The sequence below is a fragment of the Lissotriton helveticus genome, chromosome 2_1 (genome assembly GCF_964261635.1).
Source record: "Lissotriton helveticus chromosome 2_1, aLisHel1.1, whole genome shotgun sequence".
In the NCBI taxonomy this organism is placed as follows: Eukaryota; Metazoa; Chordata; class Amphibia; order Caudata; family Salamandridae; genus Lissotriton; species Lissotriton helveticus.
Window position 1 is genome coordinate 60,751,205 of NC_136059.1, and position 20,939 is coordinate 60,772,143.

The following is a 20,939-nucleotide window of genomic DNA, read 5'->3' on the forward strand; positions in this document are numbered from 1 at the left end:
CACAAAAACAACCCTCTGAGGCTCTTCCCTTTTTCAATTGAAATCTCTGCCAAGATCATATTTTAAGGACATAGGAGACCTAGGGGCACAAGCATCAAGCTAGGCTTTTGCGATTCCTTAATTGTGATTTTTAAGGAATCGCAATTATGAAATCGCAAAAGCCTATGCATGTAGGAATCGCTAAAATAATAGCGATTCCTACAAAATCCTTAATTGAAAGTCGCAATTAAGGAATGGCTTCCTATTCATTCCTTTAGGAATGAATGGGAATGGGAATTGCATGCACAATTTGTGAGTACCAAATATGTACTCGCAAATTGCGCATGCAATATCGAGGGGTGCAAAGGTGCCAGTAGGACACCCTGTTGCACCCCTGAAATTGTGATGTGCACCCATGTTGCGCACACACTTGCCCCAAGGGCATGTGTGTGTAACATTTAACTTTGAAAAGTGCACTTTAGTGCATTTTTCAACGTTTTGCAAAATACCGATTAGTCTACATTTTCGGTATTTGGTGATCCCTAATAGCAAAATCGCTACTTCAAAATGCTTCTTGCATTGAATTTAAGGAATCTCAAATTGCGATTCCTTAAATGCAATCGCAATTTGCGATTCTTGCATTTGGGATGCGAGTCGGCCCGTTTGCGAGCAGTATTTTGGTTGATGCATGTGCCACTTAGTATACCTTTTTCAAACAAAAAACAGTCTTTGGGGCTGTGTTGTACCTCCTGCTGGCCCTCATAATATATTTGATCAACATTGGTGGTGTCCCTACCCATTTAGTGGTACTGCAGAATCAACTGTTTATGCAAATACGCCCTGTGCAAGTTTACCTTTATGAATCAGGCCCTAGGTACTTATACTTATGGTCCTCTTGCTCATGTGATGGCAGATTTAGACAGAATCCTGTAGATACATATGTCAATATCTATTGGCCATAAGACTAAGGGGTGGATTATGATGGTGAACTGCCCACCATCACAGCCACATTTACCCCCTGCCAAATTACCACGGTGGGGGTACCGCAGTCGACGGAAAATCTGTCTGCCGCTTTTCTGCCGGTGGGCAAACATCAAGATTGCAGGCCGGGTGGAACTTAGGCGTAATATGTTGGCGGTGCCAGGAAGGCACCGCCATCCATCTAATGATGCGTGGCGGTTAAGGCCTTTTCATGATGGCGATGCTGCCATGGAAAGGCTGGCAAGAATTGCTTTGGGGACCCCTTGCTGGTCCCCAGGTGAGTGGGGGGGGCAGAGGGCTGCACTTGGGGGGTACCTATCATAACCCCCTCATTGCCAAGCACAAGGTGGCAGGCACTGCGTGCTGCCTGCCACGTTATGCATGGCAATGCACCACATGTATTTATGGCATAACGGCGGGTGCTGCTCACAGCAGCACCCACCGCAATGTTAACAATACAGAATGCGACCGTTAGGGTGGTGGTCGAATCCTAATTGGTGGTGCGGGACCGCCGCACCGCTGGCGGGCAATCCCAACACCGCTAGGGTGGCGTGCAGACTGAAGTCCGCCCTCCATCCTAATGGGGCCCTATGTTATCTGAACTACACAATGTTAAATTGTATGCGATATTCGAAAAATTTTCATTCAAAGCCTTGCTACTAATGTTTTTCATCCCTTTGAAAACCACTAAAGTGTGTTTGTAAATCTTTAAAAGAACCAAAGCTCCTTCAACCACATGACAGTTTTCCAATCCTCTTTAGAATTATAATTTCTCTCTGAACCATGTGTGTCCTGAACGTGTGTGCCTAATTTTCAAACTTACAACTTGTCTGGCACCTAGTAATAATAAGATGCAGGTGGACCAGACCCGTCATAACGGTTAAAATACATAAATATTTTTTGGGGAAATTCTGAGGAATGTTAATCAGTGAAGTCTCACAAGCTTTCTCTGCATAAAGTTAGGTATTTTTCTTGCACTAGTGGGTCAGTGACTGTAGTGGTGTCAGAATGATGAAAACAAAATAGCACCTGATACTTTTCTGTATTGAGATAAGGAGCGTGATTGTCCAATGGAGTATATCAACCCAAATCATACGTGATGTAACCACATTAATGCAGGGTTATTATCAGCATGATAATCTCTTTTGACTTTGTGTGAAGTTGTTTTTGCAATCCCTAAACCACAGACAGCAGCATAATTTTATCAAGAACGTACTTCCCATGTACAATAACAAAATTATAATCAGCATTATATTCCACACTAAGATCGACATTTCTCCATTACAAATCCTTATGTATGGCCATGGTGTAAAATGGACAAACCAAAAAGGAGGTGCCCTCAAATCAAATTGCGACAGAGTGTAGTATCAGAAAGCTATACAGGTCCCTGCTACAAATATACAGTGTCACTTTTACCAGCTTATGAGGAAGTGCTGTTCGAATAAAATAGTATCAAAAATGAAAACACAATATCAACATAAGTTAAACGGCAATTACAAAAAAACAAATACAAAAAAACGTCAGAGGAGCACTGCATATTTTATCAACAAGGCAAAGCAGTATTTTAAAATCATTAGATTTTATTATAAAAAAAAGAGGGATTAGCCTCCACAGTTTATTTAAAAAAACACAATATACAATTCATATGCAGAAAAACCAAACAGTCGACGCGGCGCTTCGGTGCTTTAGTGATGTTACACCTTCTTTAGGACGGTTTTCTATACAGAAGAAATACATATATTTTATTTGCAGGCTCTAACAGATATTGACATACACATCTTCACTGATTTATAAATTGTTTTACTTTATAACAAGTTCAACAATTAATTAAGCTCAAAACCTACCCTACATATCTCTATCTTGGGTAATTGTGGGCTAAACTCATAGGTCAAAATTACGTACATATTATCCAATACCCACTATTAATTCAAGAAATAAGGATCATTGTTCATATATGTCCATTCCTCTGATAATAGTAACCGGGAACATCCATTTATGTTAATTTTCTAAGTTTTAGTCCCCAATTAGTTTGAAAAACACACATACCTCTAGTTTAAGAAGACTAGTCATCATACTTTAAAAGGACAAACAGATCCGCTTTATCATTTGCGGTGTTGCTGATTCCAATGTGGATAAATAGGAAACCATCTATAGACAAAACATAATGAAACAAAACACCACCTATAGTAACAATGTTATCAGGTACGCACCTAATCATAAATTACTGTTTTCTGTCCTACATCTCTAGAATCACATACCTGTTCAATACCAATCAAAGGTAGTTTATATGGCCACCATTTTTTAATTTGCTTGGTGCTCGATTAACATCGCTAGATGAACAGAAATACAGAACTTTTTTAGAAATTAATATGTGATTTCCCAACCGGATAGCTAGGTGAAAATCAAAAAAAGGGGGTAATTGTTGTATATACTTTACTCGTGTTGTAACAAGACATATTCGCAATATTGGTCTATGTTCTCTTCAAATGGTGCTGATATTTGCACTCAATAGTATCCTCTGCCTGGACCGCTTCCTTTTATATATTAACATAAATGGATGTTCCCGGTTACTATTATCAGAGGAATGGACATATATGAACAATGATCCTTATTTCTTGAAGTAATCGTGGGTATTGGATAATATGTATGTAATTTTGACCTTCCGGTTTAGCCCACAATTTCCCAAGATAGAGATATGTAGGTTTTGAGCTTAATTAATTGTTGAACTTGTTTTAAAGTAAAACAATTTATAAATCAGTGAAGATGTGTATGTCAATATCTGTTAGAGCCTGCAAATAAAATATATGTATTTCTTCTGTATAGAAAACCGTCCTGAAGAAGGTGTCACATCACTAAAGCACCGAAACACTGCGTCGACTGTTTGGTTTTTCTGCATATGAATTGTATATTGTGTTTTTTTAAATAAACTGTGGATGCTAATCCCTCTTTTTCATAATAAAATCTGATGCTTTTAAAATAATGCTTTGCCTTGTTGACATATAATGCAGTGCTCCTCTGACGTTTTTTTGTGTTTGTTTTTTGTAATTGCCTTTTAACTTATGTTGGTATTGTGTTTTCATTTTTGATACTATTTTATTTGAACTGCACTTCCACCTAAGCTGGTAAAAGTGATACTGTATATTTGTACCAGGGACCTGTATAGCTTCCATTGTGTAAAATGAACCTGTCATCAAACCAACAACTAGCAAGAAGCTGTTTATAGTGTTGACTAATTGGAGGGACAACTGTTTATTTCGTTTTAAAGTCTGTTTCAGAATCATTATCATACAGCACAATTTCTTATAGCAGCATCATTGCAATTGAAGTAGATTATATTTGTGGTTCACTATACACAACAAATGCACAGTTTGCAATTGTGATATTACAGCAAAGCATTCTCTTGTTGCAGTGGTGCTTAAATTGCACCATTTACTTCATTTCCTGTAGTTGCTTTCCATGATACATCATTCTAATGGATTAATGATTTCAACATGGCTGTACTCCTTTATGGGGTAGGTCTTCCAGAGTAGGAAAAGGGATGTACTGATCTTATCTAGAGACACCTTGGTGTTAATAGGGGTATATGTTTCCTTGAATGGTTTATGGCTATTATGGAATAACTCTGTCAGGAGCAAAAATTCAAGGAACATAATACATGGCTAACTTAAATGTAAATGTAAATGTAAATGTAGTATACTTGTAAAGCGCACTGCTGCCCCAGCAACGGGGCGTCCCGGCGCTGTATAACTCTGGGGAACCCGTCCTGGCTTTCCCTGTGGGATGGTCCCATGCTGGGAGTCCCCAAGGTGGAGCCAGGCATCCCCGGAATTGGTGGGGCCGTTGTGGAGATTAGGCAAGCTAATGCCCAGAGTTGCCGAGTGGAACCCCTGATTAGAGTAAGCACCGAAGCGAGAATTATCGAGTCCGCTGACCAAGGTCCACGACCCTGCCGCGTCGGGAATTGAACCCTGGTCCCGGGCTGACTTCTGCTCTCAGGCCTGCCGCCTCTAACCAGTGAGCCACACTACTCAACTTACCAGATAGTGTAAAGAATTGATGATTTATGGTTTGTTTTTAATTTTTACTTTTGTTACATTCATAACAACATTGAATTATCTTTGCAAAGAGTAATGAGCTCTGGTAATACAGTTAGCATCATGTTTATTGCATCTATTCTGTATTTTAATAGCTGATCGGGTTCCTGCAGAAGATTCATTTTAAGACACCTTCTGGAGCTGATTTTGAATTTGACGACACAGGTGATGCACCTGCTCAGTATGACATAGTAAACTGGCTTGTCTATCCAAATGGAACCACCAGAGAAATCCAAGTTGGCACTTTTGACTCATCCGCTCCCACTGGTCATCAACTTGTCATCAGCAAAAATTCAATTCATTGGGACTCTTGGTGGTCCGAATTTAATCAGGTCAGTCTACAAAATGAGCTTCCTATATACCTGCACACGCTATAACATGTATAAAATGGTAGCCATGTTACAAACAATCTACTTTCTTGAGGCATCAAATAATTTTATATTTAACTGAATGTTTGTGGAAAAGTAAATTTTGCCATGTTCTGTGTCCCTACGTGTTCCCCATCTTATGTTATATGTGCATGATTAATATGCATATGTATTCCCATGATCGATTAAAGACGCAATTATAGTTGTGTCCATCTCTAGTATGCCAGTTCCCAGTTTTCGTGAATACAACGAATATCAGGCCTATGTAAAGTTACGTTGCCACGTTTCTCAGTGTGCACGTTATTTCATTGTAAAGTCCCCGTTTCTAGGCCTCAAAAGGGCCCGGACTCAGATTCAGCTCCTGTCTTCTGAACCCTCTCCGAGGAGCGATACAGCCCCCACCTGTATCCCTGACCCTTAGCTTACTTCATGCCTCACAGTGCCCGGCTCGGCCTGGCTCTGCCTGCCAGTCTGCCAAGAGTATGTTATGATTCTAGTTATCAGTCCAGCCCTCCTTCTCTGCATTCCTAAGCTACTGAATCGCATCAATAGTTTCCGTCATGGTCTAGCCTTTACGTCTCCATGTAAGAGAAATACTGTATTAATGGTCATTTAATATTCCTCAACACGCACTACATGTAGAATAATGCATGCACCAGTCTTAGAGTCTGTTAGCCTTTACCCTGATAACTTTTGGATTCTATCAACATGTTCTCTAAACATCAGATACCAGATAGTGTTTAGGTACATGTCGCTCTGACTCTCCAGACTTTAGTCTCTCCTTCTAGCGCAGAAGTCATAGCCCCCAGCTTCTCCCTAGTAACACGTCATTGCCAGTTTGCGCGCATCTCTAGGTTAGAGGTCCCGGCTCCTTAGGTAGCCCCCTCCATGTTTCCGCCCCATTTAAGACATATTCTGTTACGTTTGCATCACATGCCTATGTATACGCCCTGTTCACGCCTCTTGTTACACCTACTTTCTGCCTTATCTTTCGCGACTGCTACAGGCCCTGCCCACTGCTACGCCTATTGTATTGAATACCATGTATTTTGTTTAACTATATATGCTTGTGCACTGTTATTAAAAGAAGCGCTAGCCATCCCAGATCTTGCCCGTGCAGGTTGTCCTGTTCCTGTCCTTTATGCTGTATTAAAACCTGCAAACTCCAGCTACCTCGAATCTTGACTCTTATTTATTGAGCTATCTGTTATTGTATATCCAGTCAAAAATAGAGGTATTATTTATTTATTTACCACATAATGGCGCCCGAACAGGGACTTGCCCTTTCCCCACGCGCCGGAGAAGCCACGCAGGCCCCCTGATCCTCTGCAGCCGTGACGGAACCATACCGTGCACGTGCAGATATTTCTGCTTCAAGTATCCCTCAGGCCCACGGAGGAGACGGAGGTTGCGGTCCAGCATCCAGACGAGGCGGTGGAGGAACGCGGCGAGTCCCGACCAGAGCCCAAGCCGAGAGTCCAAGGTCCGAGGTATCCGGAGGCCCACCCGTAACAGAAGTCCGAAGTTCGTCCGTCCGGCGTCGTAGCCGTCCAGTCCAGTCCGAGGCCTTCCGTTCTTGCTGCCCGGTGAGTACCGTTGCTGGGGTAGTATCTAGACAGGGTCAATTGCATTGTCTCTGGTCCGTGGGTTTGGGTACACAGATCCAACACGAAGTGTCCACTTAGGTGGATGCGGGTCCTGACGTGTCTCTTTATGAGACCGGTAAGTTTCGTACTGTTTTAGCAGTGCATCTAGTTTCTGTCCTAGTCTGTTCTGTTCTCGAGAAATTCGTGTATTCTGTTTTTGGTATTCCAGGTAGTATTTTGTCCGAACAGTTATCCTAAATGTCATTCATGTATTTCAATGTCGTGGTATGAATGTGTTGTTCTTCAGTAATTATCGTGTTCATTGTGTATTGTATTGTGTCCGAACTCCAGTCTAGTTATGCCTTTGTTCTCCAAATTACGTCAGTTAAAAACTAGAAAAGGTCTGTTAGAAGAAGCAGTTCCTGTCCCGCCTAGGGACAGTCCAGGTCATTTTATGTATCAAAAGCATGGCATAAGTGCCATATTATATCTAGATTTATGGGTGGAGTACACCAAACAGTTAGAAGAAAAGTATAGATGGCCCGTATCGGGTACATGGGATGCCGAGTGCATCATGCGAGTAGAAGAAGTATTATGGAAAAAGAAAGCCAGACAGTCACAGAAAGATGCCATCGAGTTATGGCGCAAAGAATCTCATAAAAGAACCGAAAAAGAAATCAGAAAGTCCGAATTAAGTAGAGAATCCTCAGAAAGAGCCCAAGAAAGGGAATTAATCGAAATAGGTGAACGAGTTAAAACCGAACAGTCAGACAGACAGAGAAATGCCCTCATTAAGGGTATGTATCCTCTTCTTGCCGAGGGCCTGCCAAAAGCAACCCCGGAAGCACCATGTAATTTTCCGCCACCCTTAGTTCCGACCAAGCTACGTCACAAACCGACCGCAGCTGATATTTTTCTCTCGTCCTATTTGGACGACACCGTCCCGGAATATGCAAATCCTGTTCCGCCAGCTCCTGTAAATAATGTAATTCATGGTCCTCCAGCCACCGGGGCATCCGTTACAGCACCTGTTACGGTACCCCCGGTCCAGCCCGTAGTACAAATTCCCGCCACATCAGTCACTTTGCCAGCACGAAGAGTATCAGTCAACGATTCCAGTTCAGGGGCCGCGGGAGGAGGTCCTCCTGGTACCCCGCCGCCAAATAGACGTCTAGGGTTAGTCGAGTTACATGAACGTGCGTTACAGCGTACGCCCAAATATCAGTCCATTGCAGAAATCAGGCGAGCTCTTACTGAATGCTGTTATGATCCAGTTCCAGGCGAGGATAGTATGGTTATATATTCCGTACGTATAAGGCAGGTGTCCGAGTATTTGGTCACCCTACCGAATATGAAAGAAGATCTAGACAGAATGTATCGTTTCATTCGTACAGGACAAGATCTAGAAAGTATTGGTGAAGTCATGTCTCTCAGGAAAGCTGAGATTCAGTTCATGCTATTAAAGTTTCTGATCAATTGTTTAATTAGGGAACAAGATTCCCCGACTAAAGATCCGAACGAAATGAAAATTCTGACAAGGTGGAGTGATAATATAGCCGAGGGTAAGCACAAGACACTTAATAGTATAGAGAGTATGTACAAGAAAATACGTAAAGAAATAATAAGGTTACACGAACAACGCAAAGAAGCTCTAGGAAGCGAGAAAGAAAATGACTCTCCTACTGAAGAGGTAGACGACGAGAATCCCTCCAGAATAGCGTATGTAGGTAAATCTAGATTTCCAGACCGACATTTACGCCTAGAACACAAGAAAGTCCTTCATCTTCCAGCACCAGAACAAGGTTCTCTAGAGCAAGTATTTCAAGCTACCGATCAAATTCTGAAGTCACGAATCGGTTATAGTGAGCTAAGTACCATGCATGAACAAGAACTAGCCCGATCAGCAGTCCGATGGATTACTGATTCTACCACTTTTCTAGACGAAATAGTGGCACAAATGTTTCTGAAACTGCCCCCAGCCGAGCAGCGACTGGTGGGTATGTATATGATCCAGCACCTCATTACACTGTATGAGGGTCAACATTCTGATCCAGGTCCGTTACATGATATCCTGAACGAGTTACTCCAGTATAGATGGAAAGGTTTAGGTACCGATTTAATTAGTGTCATTCTAGAACAGCGCCATAAATATAGAACGTTTCTGAACCCGCATTTTGTTCATGTCTCACCCCCAGAAAGTAAACCGTTTTACATAGACAGACAGCATCCGTTACGAGAAGTACATCCAGTTAAGGCAGCGGGTGGTGAAATGCAACGAGTATTTGTTTACACCCCTGTCACAAAGATGGAACTCTTAGAAATGAAGAAGTTAATTCCCTGTCACGACAAAGATCCAGCAGGGTTCCACCGAGAATTAAAAGACATGCTCCGTATGGGAGAATACACGTATCCAGATATAATTAAAATGCTAAAAGTCCTGTTGCCCGCAGGGGTATACGAAAAACTCAAGGAAAAGGATTGGGAGGTGGGAGAGAAAAAGATCGATTGGACAGCTCTAGAAGCTGAAGATAAGATAAGAGTACCAGGTACCGGTCTCGGAGACAAATGTAAAGAATTACCAGAATTATTGATACAGGTTTTGCCTAGGTTATTAGCCACTAAAAAGGAAGACTGGGATGCAATCTCAGCATGTAAACAGAAACAAGACGAAGACACTAGTGATTTTTAGTCCAGATTCGAGAAATGTTTTATAATAAACAGTGGTTTGAAGACGAGTAGTGAGTCATACCCTCATCTTTTTGTTACTAAATTAGTCGAGAATTCAAGTCCACAAGTTAAGAATCGAGTTTTGAAAGTCGAAAGTACATGGCAAGCTAGTACTCCGTCCCAGATGCTTCAGATGCTCCAATATCACCAGAATAGAATCAGGGAAGAGCAAGAACACGAGAGAAGACGTATGAAAGACACGAAAATGAAAGTACTAGTTGCACAATCTGTTCCACAGGATAGTCAGAAGAGGGGTCCGAATCAAGCCAGTCATCCTGCAGTTCCTGTTAAAGGGACCTGCAATTATTGTAAACAGCCAGGTCATTTTATAAACGAGTGTGCAGTTCTGAAACACAACATAGCCACTGGTAAAACTAAAGAAAGACCACGTCCGCCTAGACAAGAACAAGTTTCACAGACTTCTCAGCCACAGAATGCACAACAGACAGTTCCAGCACCGCAGCCTATCGCTGCAACACAGCATGTTACACAGCAGATGTACCAGTATGCTCAGTCAGAGTATCCAGAGTATCAAGCGTATTCATGAAACAGCCTAGAGAGGGAGGTAGGCTTGCCTCTCATCGAGATTCCTGTAGATCAAGAGGGTCCCTATGTTCATAGTCAAGTATTAGGGAAAGATAGAAAGTCTCTGATTGATACAGGGGCAAGTAGGACTACTATTAGTCACGACGAGGTTCCAGGGGCTCCGCTCTCAGGCTCTAGAAATGTTTCCCTTGGATTTTCAGGAAAGCCTATTGTAAACGAGATATCAAAGCCAGTTACTCTAGAAGTAGGTCCATTGTCCCGAACTACTGACCTGTTACTTACGAAATCATGTCCAGAAAATTTGTTAGGCATTAAGACATTGAAAGAATTAGGTGCAGTCATATGTTGTTCCCCAGAGGGAATACGTTTGTTTTTGCGTGACTTCAAGGGTCACTATGTTTTACGAGATTTTGATCCGAGATTGTCTAATGTTCCGCAGCATCTATGGGCACAAGGTCCAACTGATGTTGGTTTTATGCAAATCACACCCCATCGTGTGACTCTCAAACAAGGTATAGTCCTACCACGAATCAGACAGTACAGACTGCCACCTGAGGCTGTAGCAGCCTTATCCAAAATTATTGACGAGCTCATGGCTCAAGGAGTAGTTGTAGAAACTGACTCCAATGTATGTAATTCTCCTATCATTCCAGTCATGAAACGTACTGATCCAAATGCACCCCCAGTATATCGATTAGTGATTGACCTTCGAGAACTTAATAAATGTATCATTCCCCAGTACCCAGTTGTTCCAGATATCTCATCTCTATTGACAGCCATTGATTCTGAAGCCACATTTTTTACTGTCATAGACCTCAAGAACGCATTTTTCAGTGTCCCCATTCATCCGGACAGCCAGTACCTTTTTGGATTCTGTTTAAATGGAAGGAGCTATAAATTTACACGAGCTCCTCAAGGTTTCACAGAAAGTCCTAGTATTTACAGTCAAGCACTTAAAAGACAACTAGACAATATTCACATGCCAACTGACACTGCCCTGCTCCAGTATGTCGATGATCTACTGATCACAGCCCGCTCTGAACGTGACTGCGTGCGAGCGTCACTTACAGTTCTATATTTCCTAGCCGAGATGGGGCACAAGGTGTCCCCTTCGAAGCTTCAGTTCTGTGTCCAGCAAGTGATCTACTTAGGCCACTTACTGTCCAAGTGGGGTAGGCAGTTGACACCCGACCGTATCCAGTTAATAGCGAGTCTTCCTCAGCCCAAGACCCAGAAGGAGGTACGTGCTTTTATCGGCCTCACTTCTTATTGCAGACAATGGATTCCTCAGTATGCATTTCTAGCAAAACCACTGATACAGTTAACGACACAGGAGGCAGCCGTATCGACTGTTCTCCCTTAGACATCTGAACATACACTTGCTTTTAATGAGTTAAAGAATGCCTTATGCCAAGCACCTGTTCTAGCAACACCGAACTACAGTAAGCCTTTTACGCTTTTTGTTACAGAACGTGATGGTACAGCATTATCTGTTCTTACACAAGATCAAGCCGGACAATACAAGCCTTGTGCTTATTTTTCTAGCACATTAGATCCAGTAGCCCAGGCGTTGCCTGCGTGCCTCAAGTCAGTTGCAGCCACAGCACTAGCTATCAGACAAAGTGATTCCATAGTATTAGGACACTCCTTGACAGTACAAGTTCCACACTCCGTGGAAGTTCTTTTAAACCGAACACAAACTCAGCACTTGACAATTGCACGTTTAACAGGTTATGAACTGACACTGTTCCAGCCACACATAGAAATCAGACGCTGCAACGTTCTAAATCCTGCTACACTGTTACCGTCAGTTACTTCAAATCCTGCCACGCATGACTGTGTGGAAGTTGTTAACACCATGACAAAGCCAAGACAAGACCTGACAGATATTCCGTTACCTGATCCCGACCTGACACTTTATGTGGATGGTTCATGTATGAGAACAAGTACAGGAGAACTAGTAGCCGCGTATGCAGTGACTACTGACACTGAAGTTATAGAGACACACCGTATTGATACTCTGTCCGCCCAAGCAGCAGAGCTAGTCGCTCTGACCCAAGCCTGCATACGTGCCAAGAACCTGAAAGTTAACATATACACAGATTCACGTTATGCATTCGGAGTTGTACACGACTTCGGAGTGCTCTGGCAGGAAAGAGGTTTTATGACTTCTCATGGAACCAAGATTCAGCATGGTTTCCTTATTCAAGCTCTGTTAGATGCAATACATTTACCGACAGCTATCGCTATCATGAAGTGCAAAGCACACACGAAAGTTACTGATATTATTTCCCAAGGTAACGATCTAGCAGATCGAACAGCCAAGCTTACAGCCCAGACTCCAGACACTCCAGTTAGCAAGACACCGACATCCACTCTAGAACAGACTACTTGTATGACAGTTAAGGACCCCACTCAAGATGTCATAGATATCCAGTCACATGCTACTCCCGATGAAATCAAGAAATGGTCCGAACAAGGAGGGGTCCAGACAGACCAGGGATGGTTGACGAAGGGAAAAGCCACATGGTTTCTCCCCGACTCTATGGTTCAAGTCATTATTAATACCGCACATAGTCCTGCACATTTAGGAGAAAAAGCCATGTTAGACAGTATCCAGAACATTTGGTTCAACAAGCATTTACGAGCTGCAGCCAAGCAGAAAGTCCGTACCTGTATGATATGTTGCCAGTTCAATCCAGGTAAAAGTGTCCCGGTGGAACAAGGGGGATTCCAACCTCCTGACCACCCTTTTGAGGTCCTCCAGATGGATTATATTCAGATGGAGCGATGTCGAGGTTTCAAGTATGTCCTTGTAGTTGTATGCGCTTTGTCCAGGTGGACAGAAGCATATCCAGTCCCAGATTACACAGCCGCGACCACTGCCAAGCTGCTGGTTCGTGAATTTTTCCCCCGTTATGGACTCCCTAGGGTCGTGTATTCTGATAACGGCCAGCCATTCTCATCTGAACTCATGAAGCATGTTTCCCTTTTGTTAGGGTACCAGTGGAAGTTCCATTGTGTACGCCATCCTGAAGCAGCAGGTCTCGTAGAGAGACATAACCAGACTCTAAAAATCCGCATCGCCAAAGTCTGTAAAGAGAAAGGTGTAGACTGGCTAGTAGCTCTGCCAGTCGCCCTATTTTATATGCGCATGGTCGCACATTCCAGATCAGGTCTGTCCCCTTATGAGGTCGTATTCGGCCGACCCCCGAACATGTGGGGTACACCTAGACCCCGAAGTATTACAGATGTTTCCAGTAATATGCTGACAGATTACCTAGCTTCCTTGATGTCTGCCCTACACTCTTGTAGTTCACAGGTTGCCGCTGCATTTCCCGACAATACTGAAGTCAAGCCACACGAGGTCCTTCCTGGCACCCTGGTCCTAATTAGGAACTTTGATCGTTCAAGTCCGCTGGAGCCTCGCTGGAAGGAGCCGAAGTTAGTCCTTCTGACCACCCGCACGGCCGTGAAGTTGGAAGGGAGAAAAGGCTGGGTGCATCTGTCTCATGTCAAGAAATTTCACGGACTAAGAACTAAAACGTTCAATGACACTTCTACAGACATTTCCGATTCTAAAAATTGCCCTATTTTTAAGGACTGTCCCGCTATTGACTTTGATTCCAAGCCTCCCCTGTTAGAGAAAACTCCGCAGCAGGAGTATAAAAGTAAGCTCCGGTCTAGTAAAATAAGTCAGCCAGTTTAATTGTCTAAGTCCCCCTCGGGTGAAACGGTTAGACAGGTATCTGACATGTATGAGATAGACCCCCATAGTGAGAGAGTTAGTCAAAACTCAATCCGATGTATCGTTTTTCTAAGTTTTATATTGTTTCTAAGTTTGATGGTTACCTGCACAAGTTATGCATTTCATTTATGTTTTCCAATTTCTCATGTCAATATGTTTTCTAATGCTACAGTAGAGCACACGTTTAGTGATCTGCCTCCTCACGAACTATCCTATCGTCTTGCTATGCGCAACAATTCATTTATCCGTATGTTACATTATTCACACCAGACCAGCAATGCCACTAATTGTTGGGTGTGTGGTCGACTCCCCCCTTTCCAGACACCGAAGGGAGTTTTGCCACTGTTTCCTTATCCGTTTTCACATAATGGTTCATGTGGAGCCTGGTCCATGTTAACGTCATCCTCAACAGATATGTCCCTTCTGAATAGTACATGTTTTCCAGACAAGCAAGGTCTTCCCCACAGAACAGGGTTAGATCTAGAAAATGAAGTTTATAATTTGGGTAATTATTCCTCGAATTTTATGGTCCTGAATGTTCAGTCTGATCCTACTCCAGACTTACCTGCTATTTCAGTACTACCAGTCAAAGGCGAATTATGTGTCAGAAAGAATGGTTCCGTACATATAGGACATAGTGATTGTACTACTATTGTCAAGTATAGTGACAGTGGGAAATATATTTTCAAAGCTTCACATCATTCTTATTTTGTTTGTGGTCAGACCGCATATGTTCGTCTGCCCCTCGATTGGGAGGGAACATGTTACATTGCCTTCCTACTGCCACCAGTTTTTCTAATCCCATCTGATTATCATAGAAACACACATCTAGTACACATTAGACATAGAAGGGAGATCGAGTCCCCAATTGTCGATCAAACTGAAACTGCTCTAGAACAGTATACAGACTTCAATAAAGGATTCTTCTTCTTTATAGGCCCTATCCAGAATAGTAAGCTAATCCGTAGGTTGACCAGAACCCTTGAAGCAGTAGTGAATGAGACTGCCTCTGCCCTAGGTAACTTAACCGAAGAGCAATCTGCTATGAGATTTGTCGTGCTCCAAAATCGTCTCGTTCTTGACGTCATACTGGCCGATAGAGGAGGAGCATGTAGAGTCATCGGATCTAGTTGCTGCATTTTCATTCCTAATAACGCGCCGTCTGTTTATTCAGCTATAACCAGACTTCATAAAATTGCCCATCAGTTACACCAGAATCCAGGCACCTGGACATGGTCCGGTTGGTTTTGGAGTATAATTTCTGCCTGGGGATGGAAAATATTGTCATTTCTAGGTATTGCAGTAGCGATCATATTCAGTTGCTGCCTCTGTATACAATGTGGCCCTGCGATTTGCGGCATTTGTGCTACATCCTGTATTCCAAGTCCTAGTCCTAGATCCCGTTCCAAGACAATTCGAGACGAGCAAATGATACTGTATGAAATGATAGACGGTATCATGAATATAGATATTTCCTGATGGAAACGTAGTGACAAGGAGGGAATGTGGAAAAGTAAATTTTGCCATGTTCTGTGTCCCTACGTGTTCCCCATCTTATGTTATATGTGCATGATTAATATGCATATGTATTCCCATGATCGATTAAAGACGCAATTATAGTTGTGTCCATCTCTAGTATGCCAGTTCCCAGTTTTCGTGAATACAACGAATATCAGGCCTATGTAAAGTTACTATGCCACGTTTCTCAGTGTGCACGTTATTTCATTGTAAAGTCCCCGTTTCTAGGCCTCAAAAGGGCCCGGACTCAGATTCAGCTCCTGTCTTCTGAACCCTCTCCGAGGAGCGATACAGCCCCCACCTGTATCCCTGACCCTTAGCTTACTTCATGCCTCACAGTGCCCGGCTCGGCCTGGCTCTGCCTGCCAGTCTGCCAAGAGTATGTTATGATTCTAGTTATCAGTCCAGCCCTCCTTCTCTGCATTCCTAAGCTACTGAATCGCATCAATAGTTTCCGTCATGGTCTAGCCTTTACGTCTCCATGTAAGAGAAATACTGTATTAATGGTCATTTAATATTCCTCAACACGCACTACATGTAGAATAATGCATGCACCAGTCTTAGAGTCTGTTAGCCTTTACCCTGATAACTTTTGGATTCTATCAACATGTTCTCTAAACATCAGATACCAGATAGTGTTTAGGTACATGTCGCTCTGACTCTCCAGACTTTAGTCTCTCCTTCTAGCGCAGAAGTCATAGCCCCCAGCTTCTCCCTAGTAACACGTAATTGCCAGTTTGCCCGCATCTCTAGGTTAGAGGTCCCGGCTCCTTAGGTAGCCCCCTCCATGTTTCCGCCCCATTTATGACATATTCTGTTACGTTTGCATCACATGCCTATGTATACGCCCTGTTCACGCCTCTTGTTACACCTACTTTCTGCCTTATCTTTCGCGACTGCTACAGGCCCTGCCCACTGCTACGCCTATTGTATTGAATACCATGTATTTTGTTTAACTATATATGCTTGTGCACTGTTATTAAAAGAAGCGCTAGCCATCCCAGATCTTGGCCGTGCAGGTTGTCCTGTTCCTGTCCTTTATGCTGTATTAAAACCTGCAAACTCCAGCTACCTCGAATCTTGACTCTTATTTATTGAGCTATCTGTTATTGTATATCCAGTCAAAAATAGAGGTATTATTTATTTATTTACCACATGTTACCTACAATATATTTTAGCCTAAAGGTATAGAGTTTACATTAGAAGATGACTCACAAAAACAAGCTCCCAGATATTGGCTTCATGCTGCTGTGGCAGATTTTTCAATGCCTTCTTCAGGAGTTATACTACATTTCATCAGCAATGAATTCGGTGCACCCAGCATGTATATCACAGAGTATTACATCCGATTGACACAACTCTAAATCAACATTTATTCTATCTCCGTACATTCACAACCTGTTTGACAGCTGCTCCTTCACCACACTCCTCAAGCTCTAATCATTGAAGTCTAAATTATTTTCTACATCAAATTTTGTAATGTTTTTGATTTTGGACTTCCCGGCGACAGCTGCTGCAACAACCAAGGTGATGGAAGAAATTCTTCAGTTAATCCCAGTCATTAGCACCTTATGGGGTGTATTCCAGTGCATAACTTTTCAACTATTCTCTCGATAGAGCCTAGACAGTGTCTGGGTGTTGTACGAGATGGTTCAGGACAGAAATGGACCCCATGCTCACCCAGAGAGAAGTTTGCAGCTACACCTAACGAAGGGGGCCTAAGTAAGCACACACTGATCTGGGCCACTTGTGTTCCTATAGCACACAATAAAGAAGAGGAGAGGGTACGGTGCTCACCTACTCCAAACCCCATATTAAATACTTATACACACCAAGAGCGGAGTGGAGTGAGAAAATTAGGTGTCGTGAGTGAGAAAACATTGTTTTGTGATCTGGTGTGGACACGTGCTGTGTGTTCTAATACTTCCCTCACTCACACAAATGTGTGACATGCTTCATCACAGGGCTGCTTACAACACACCACAGCACAACCAACGCATTGGGTGGAGCAATACAGGTGAGGAAGATATACACAACATAAAAAGAAGAGAACAATATTCCAACTTGTTACTGGGAACAATGGAGGTGAATGTGAGTGTTAAAACTAACTCAGAGGTGTCCCTAAACCTAGACTTAATTACTGGATCCTCCGGCCAGGACTAAAAACTTGAAGGATGGTAGTGCTAGGGAGATATCATGTGCTCCTTGCACCCCTCCTTGCTGCCCAATGGTCAACATGTTTCGGCCGTCTGGATGTGCCCGATACAGGGGTCACGTCGGCCTTCTTCAGGACTCTCCTAGTCCCAGTGTATAGGTTCCTACTTAGTCCACCATTTGAGGTAGCAGGTGTTTCAAACCCTAGTCCTTACTCTGAGGAATTTACCACATGAGATTCCTTGGATTTTACTGTGAAAGATAAAAAGATACAGTCCCAAGGTTAGGCTGTATATTTTCCTTCAAGTGCTCTAACTAGTTAAAAATTGCTTCATCCATGCAAGGCCCGCTCCACACCAAAGTTAAAAACACTAATATCCCGGGTGTTACACCCGGCGGACATGAGCTGCCTCAATTAGGTCACTATATTCTCATTTCATTCTCCAATTTTGAGGTCATGCTGAAATAAGTAGGTTTAGTCACCTGTATCATTCACACACTCATGTTCAACATTTACATGGCCCCACTTGCACACGTAGCCCAACAGCACGACCTCAACATAATCTCCTACGCCGACGACACTCAACTGATCCTCTCCCTCACCAAGGACCATCACCCCCAAAGTCAACCTCCACGAAGGAATGAAGGCCATCGCCGACTGGATGAAGACCAGCCGTCTGAAGCTGAACTCGGACAAGGCGGAGGTCCTCATCCTCGGATCCGACCCTTCAGCCTGGGACGACTCCTGGTGGCTGACGGCACTGGGGGCAGCCCGACACCCACCGACCACGCATGCAACCTGGGAATCATCCTCGACTCAACTTTCTCAATGACCAAGCAAGTCAACCTCCACCTGCTTCAACACCCTCTGCATGCTCCGCAAGATCTACAGATGGATCCCGACAGATACAAGAAAGACAGTCATCCAGGCCCTCCTCAGCAGCAGACCCGACTACGGAAACGCACTCTACTCGGGAGCCCAGACCAGGCTCATCCAACGACTACAACGGATCCAAAACGCCTCAGCACATTGATCCTTAACATACCACGCCAAGGCCACATCACCCCCACCTGAGAAACCTACACTGGCTCCCCGTCAACAAGAGGATATCCTTCAAGCTCCTCACCCACACACACAAGGCACTCCAAAAGACCGGCCCAGCCTACCTCAACAGACGACTCTCCTTCTACATCTGCATCCGCCAGTTACACTCCGCCGACCTCTTCCTTGCCACCGTCCCGCGCATCCAAAGAACAACCACCAGTTGGAGGTCCTTCTCCCACCTCGCCGCCAAGACATAGAACACCCTCCCACTGAACCTACGACAGACCCAAGACCTGCTGACCTTCAGGAGGATACTCAAGACCTGTCTGTTTGATCAGTAGCGCCCCCCCCCCTTGCGCCTTTAGACCCTCGCGGGCATGTAGTGCACTTTACAATTATTGATTGATTGATTGATTGATTGACTCATCAAACAAGCCACACTTCAAGTACTTGCCACTATTAAGGAATACTCGGATGTAGAATTCTCACCAAGTTTGCCCCTAAGTCATGCTAAAAATGGTGGTTTGCAAGGAGAGACCCCCTGTTGTCATACTCTAGGATGGTAAAAGGAAAATGAGGGAGAGAGACACACATCGTACTCGTTATTATTGTCTTAACAGTAGCTGTACATTAACGGTACTAAAATATCGGACCCTGTGTGGTTTTATACGGGCTGACTTGTCAGTGCTTTAGGTCAATTTCATGATAATTAGCATTAGTGTGCCATCGTGATACTCGTATATGCCCAAAAGATTACCCGCATATAATGTTGTAATGAGGAATGTTATCTATAACCCCCATATCTCAAAAGTTAATCTGCCATAAACAGAGCGGCGGCGGTTCTGTCACCCTTCACTTGTGCCAGGTCTTTCAATAGTAGTGTAAGAGACTGGAGTCTCTGTAATGGACAATCGACAGATTGCGCATGCCAGAGAAGGTCCCCCGTGAATTGAGGAATCCCCCCGGTTTACAAGAATCAAGCTGATGGTCAGCATGTGTGCCCTAGTGCTATCCTCCATCTCATTTTTCCTCCTTACTACTCCAAGGATGGTGCTCTTCCTTCGTCAGTGCTCGCCTGCTCCTGCCATTTAGAAGTGTGAGGAGTCAGGGAGCCCAGCTGTATATGAAGGGAATCCCGTCTAACGGATCCGCTTCCGGGTACCTTGACATCAGTGCACGATCACGTGCCTCAGTTCTCTCAATTCCCGCTTTTGTTCCCTAGAATGGGCGGAAGCCCATTGCTATGGGTCCCAACAAACCCATTGACGTCAGACGCACAGTTAATTGGCTCTGCTCTCCCAAGCCCCGGCTATTTCCTAGAACGTGCGGCGGCCTGTTGCTATGGATACCAACAAACTCCTTGTCAATGCAGCAGGCATTTTTAAGAAAAGGAGTGTTCTGCTACCCTGGTTTGGATAAAGTTGATTTTGCCCTGAAGACACACACCCCAAGGGTGCCTGATCAGGTTTTTTATTGTGCCTCTTGAATGTATGTATGGGGGGCAGAAGTGCATACATGGCCATGCTCAATAGGCGGTATGATTAAGGTCATCTAAGCAAGGGGTCTGGGTGCAGACTAAGCTACCCCACTATGCAATGTGGGAAGTAGGGTACAGGTGCTCTGCGCTGAGGGTCTACGCAGTGGTGTATATGCGCACATTTAGTCTTCTAAAGCCTGGTTATCGCCCACAAGCCCCTAGCCTGATCCCTGTAATTTAGACCTACCAGGATGGAATGTAGGTCTATAGGTCGGGGAGAAGGGTATGTGATTACCATTTTTCACTGAATCAAATGCCAGTACAAAGGGTTTTATCTATTAAGAGAATGCCACGGTATTTCATCATTTAAGCCAATTGTCTGACTCCTCAACCCGTACACCCACTATTGCTCCCTCAAGAGTAGTGCCCTTGGTTTGTCCCCTATGCAGGGTGGCAGAGTGGGTTTTTTAATAACAGTCCAGGTCATATCATCTGGAGTATGTTGTCTTCCCAGGTAGTGGGTTGTGAGTTTGGTATTTGATCTCCTGCATCTTATTCTACTTCGATGTTCTATGATACGTGTCTTCACCTTCCTGGTGGTCATGAACAAATACTCCATGTCACATGGACAAGTGATCAAATAGATCATGTTTTCTGTGTTACAATTGGTCTGTGATCTTTGCTCCTAAGGATAGGTCAATCCTATGTCGATGGTC

At 43.7% G+C, this 20,939-nt stretch overlaps 1 protein-coding gene across 1 annotated transcript in view; it reads left to right on the forward strand.

The window, feature by feature from the left end:
• The first annotated feature begins 1,174 nt into the window (after positions 1-1,174).
• Positions 1,175-20,939, forward strand: part of LOC144820063 (vomeronasal type-2 receptor 26-like) — a 29,414-nt gene continuing 9,649 nt past the window's right edge. The window contains exons 1-2 of the mRNA XM_078677718.1: positions 1,175-1,237; positions 5,150-5,386. Of these exons, the coding sequence (XP_078533844.1) occupies positions 1,175-1,237; positions 5,150-5,386 (300 nt within the window). The remainder of the gene's footprint in view (positions 1,238-5,149; positions 5,387-20,939) is intronic.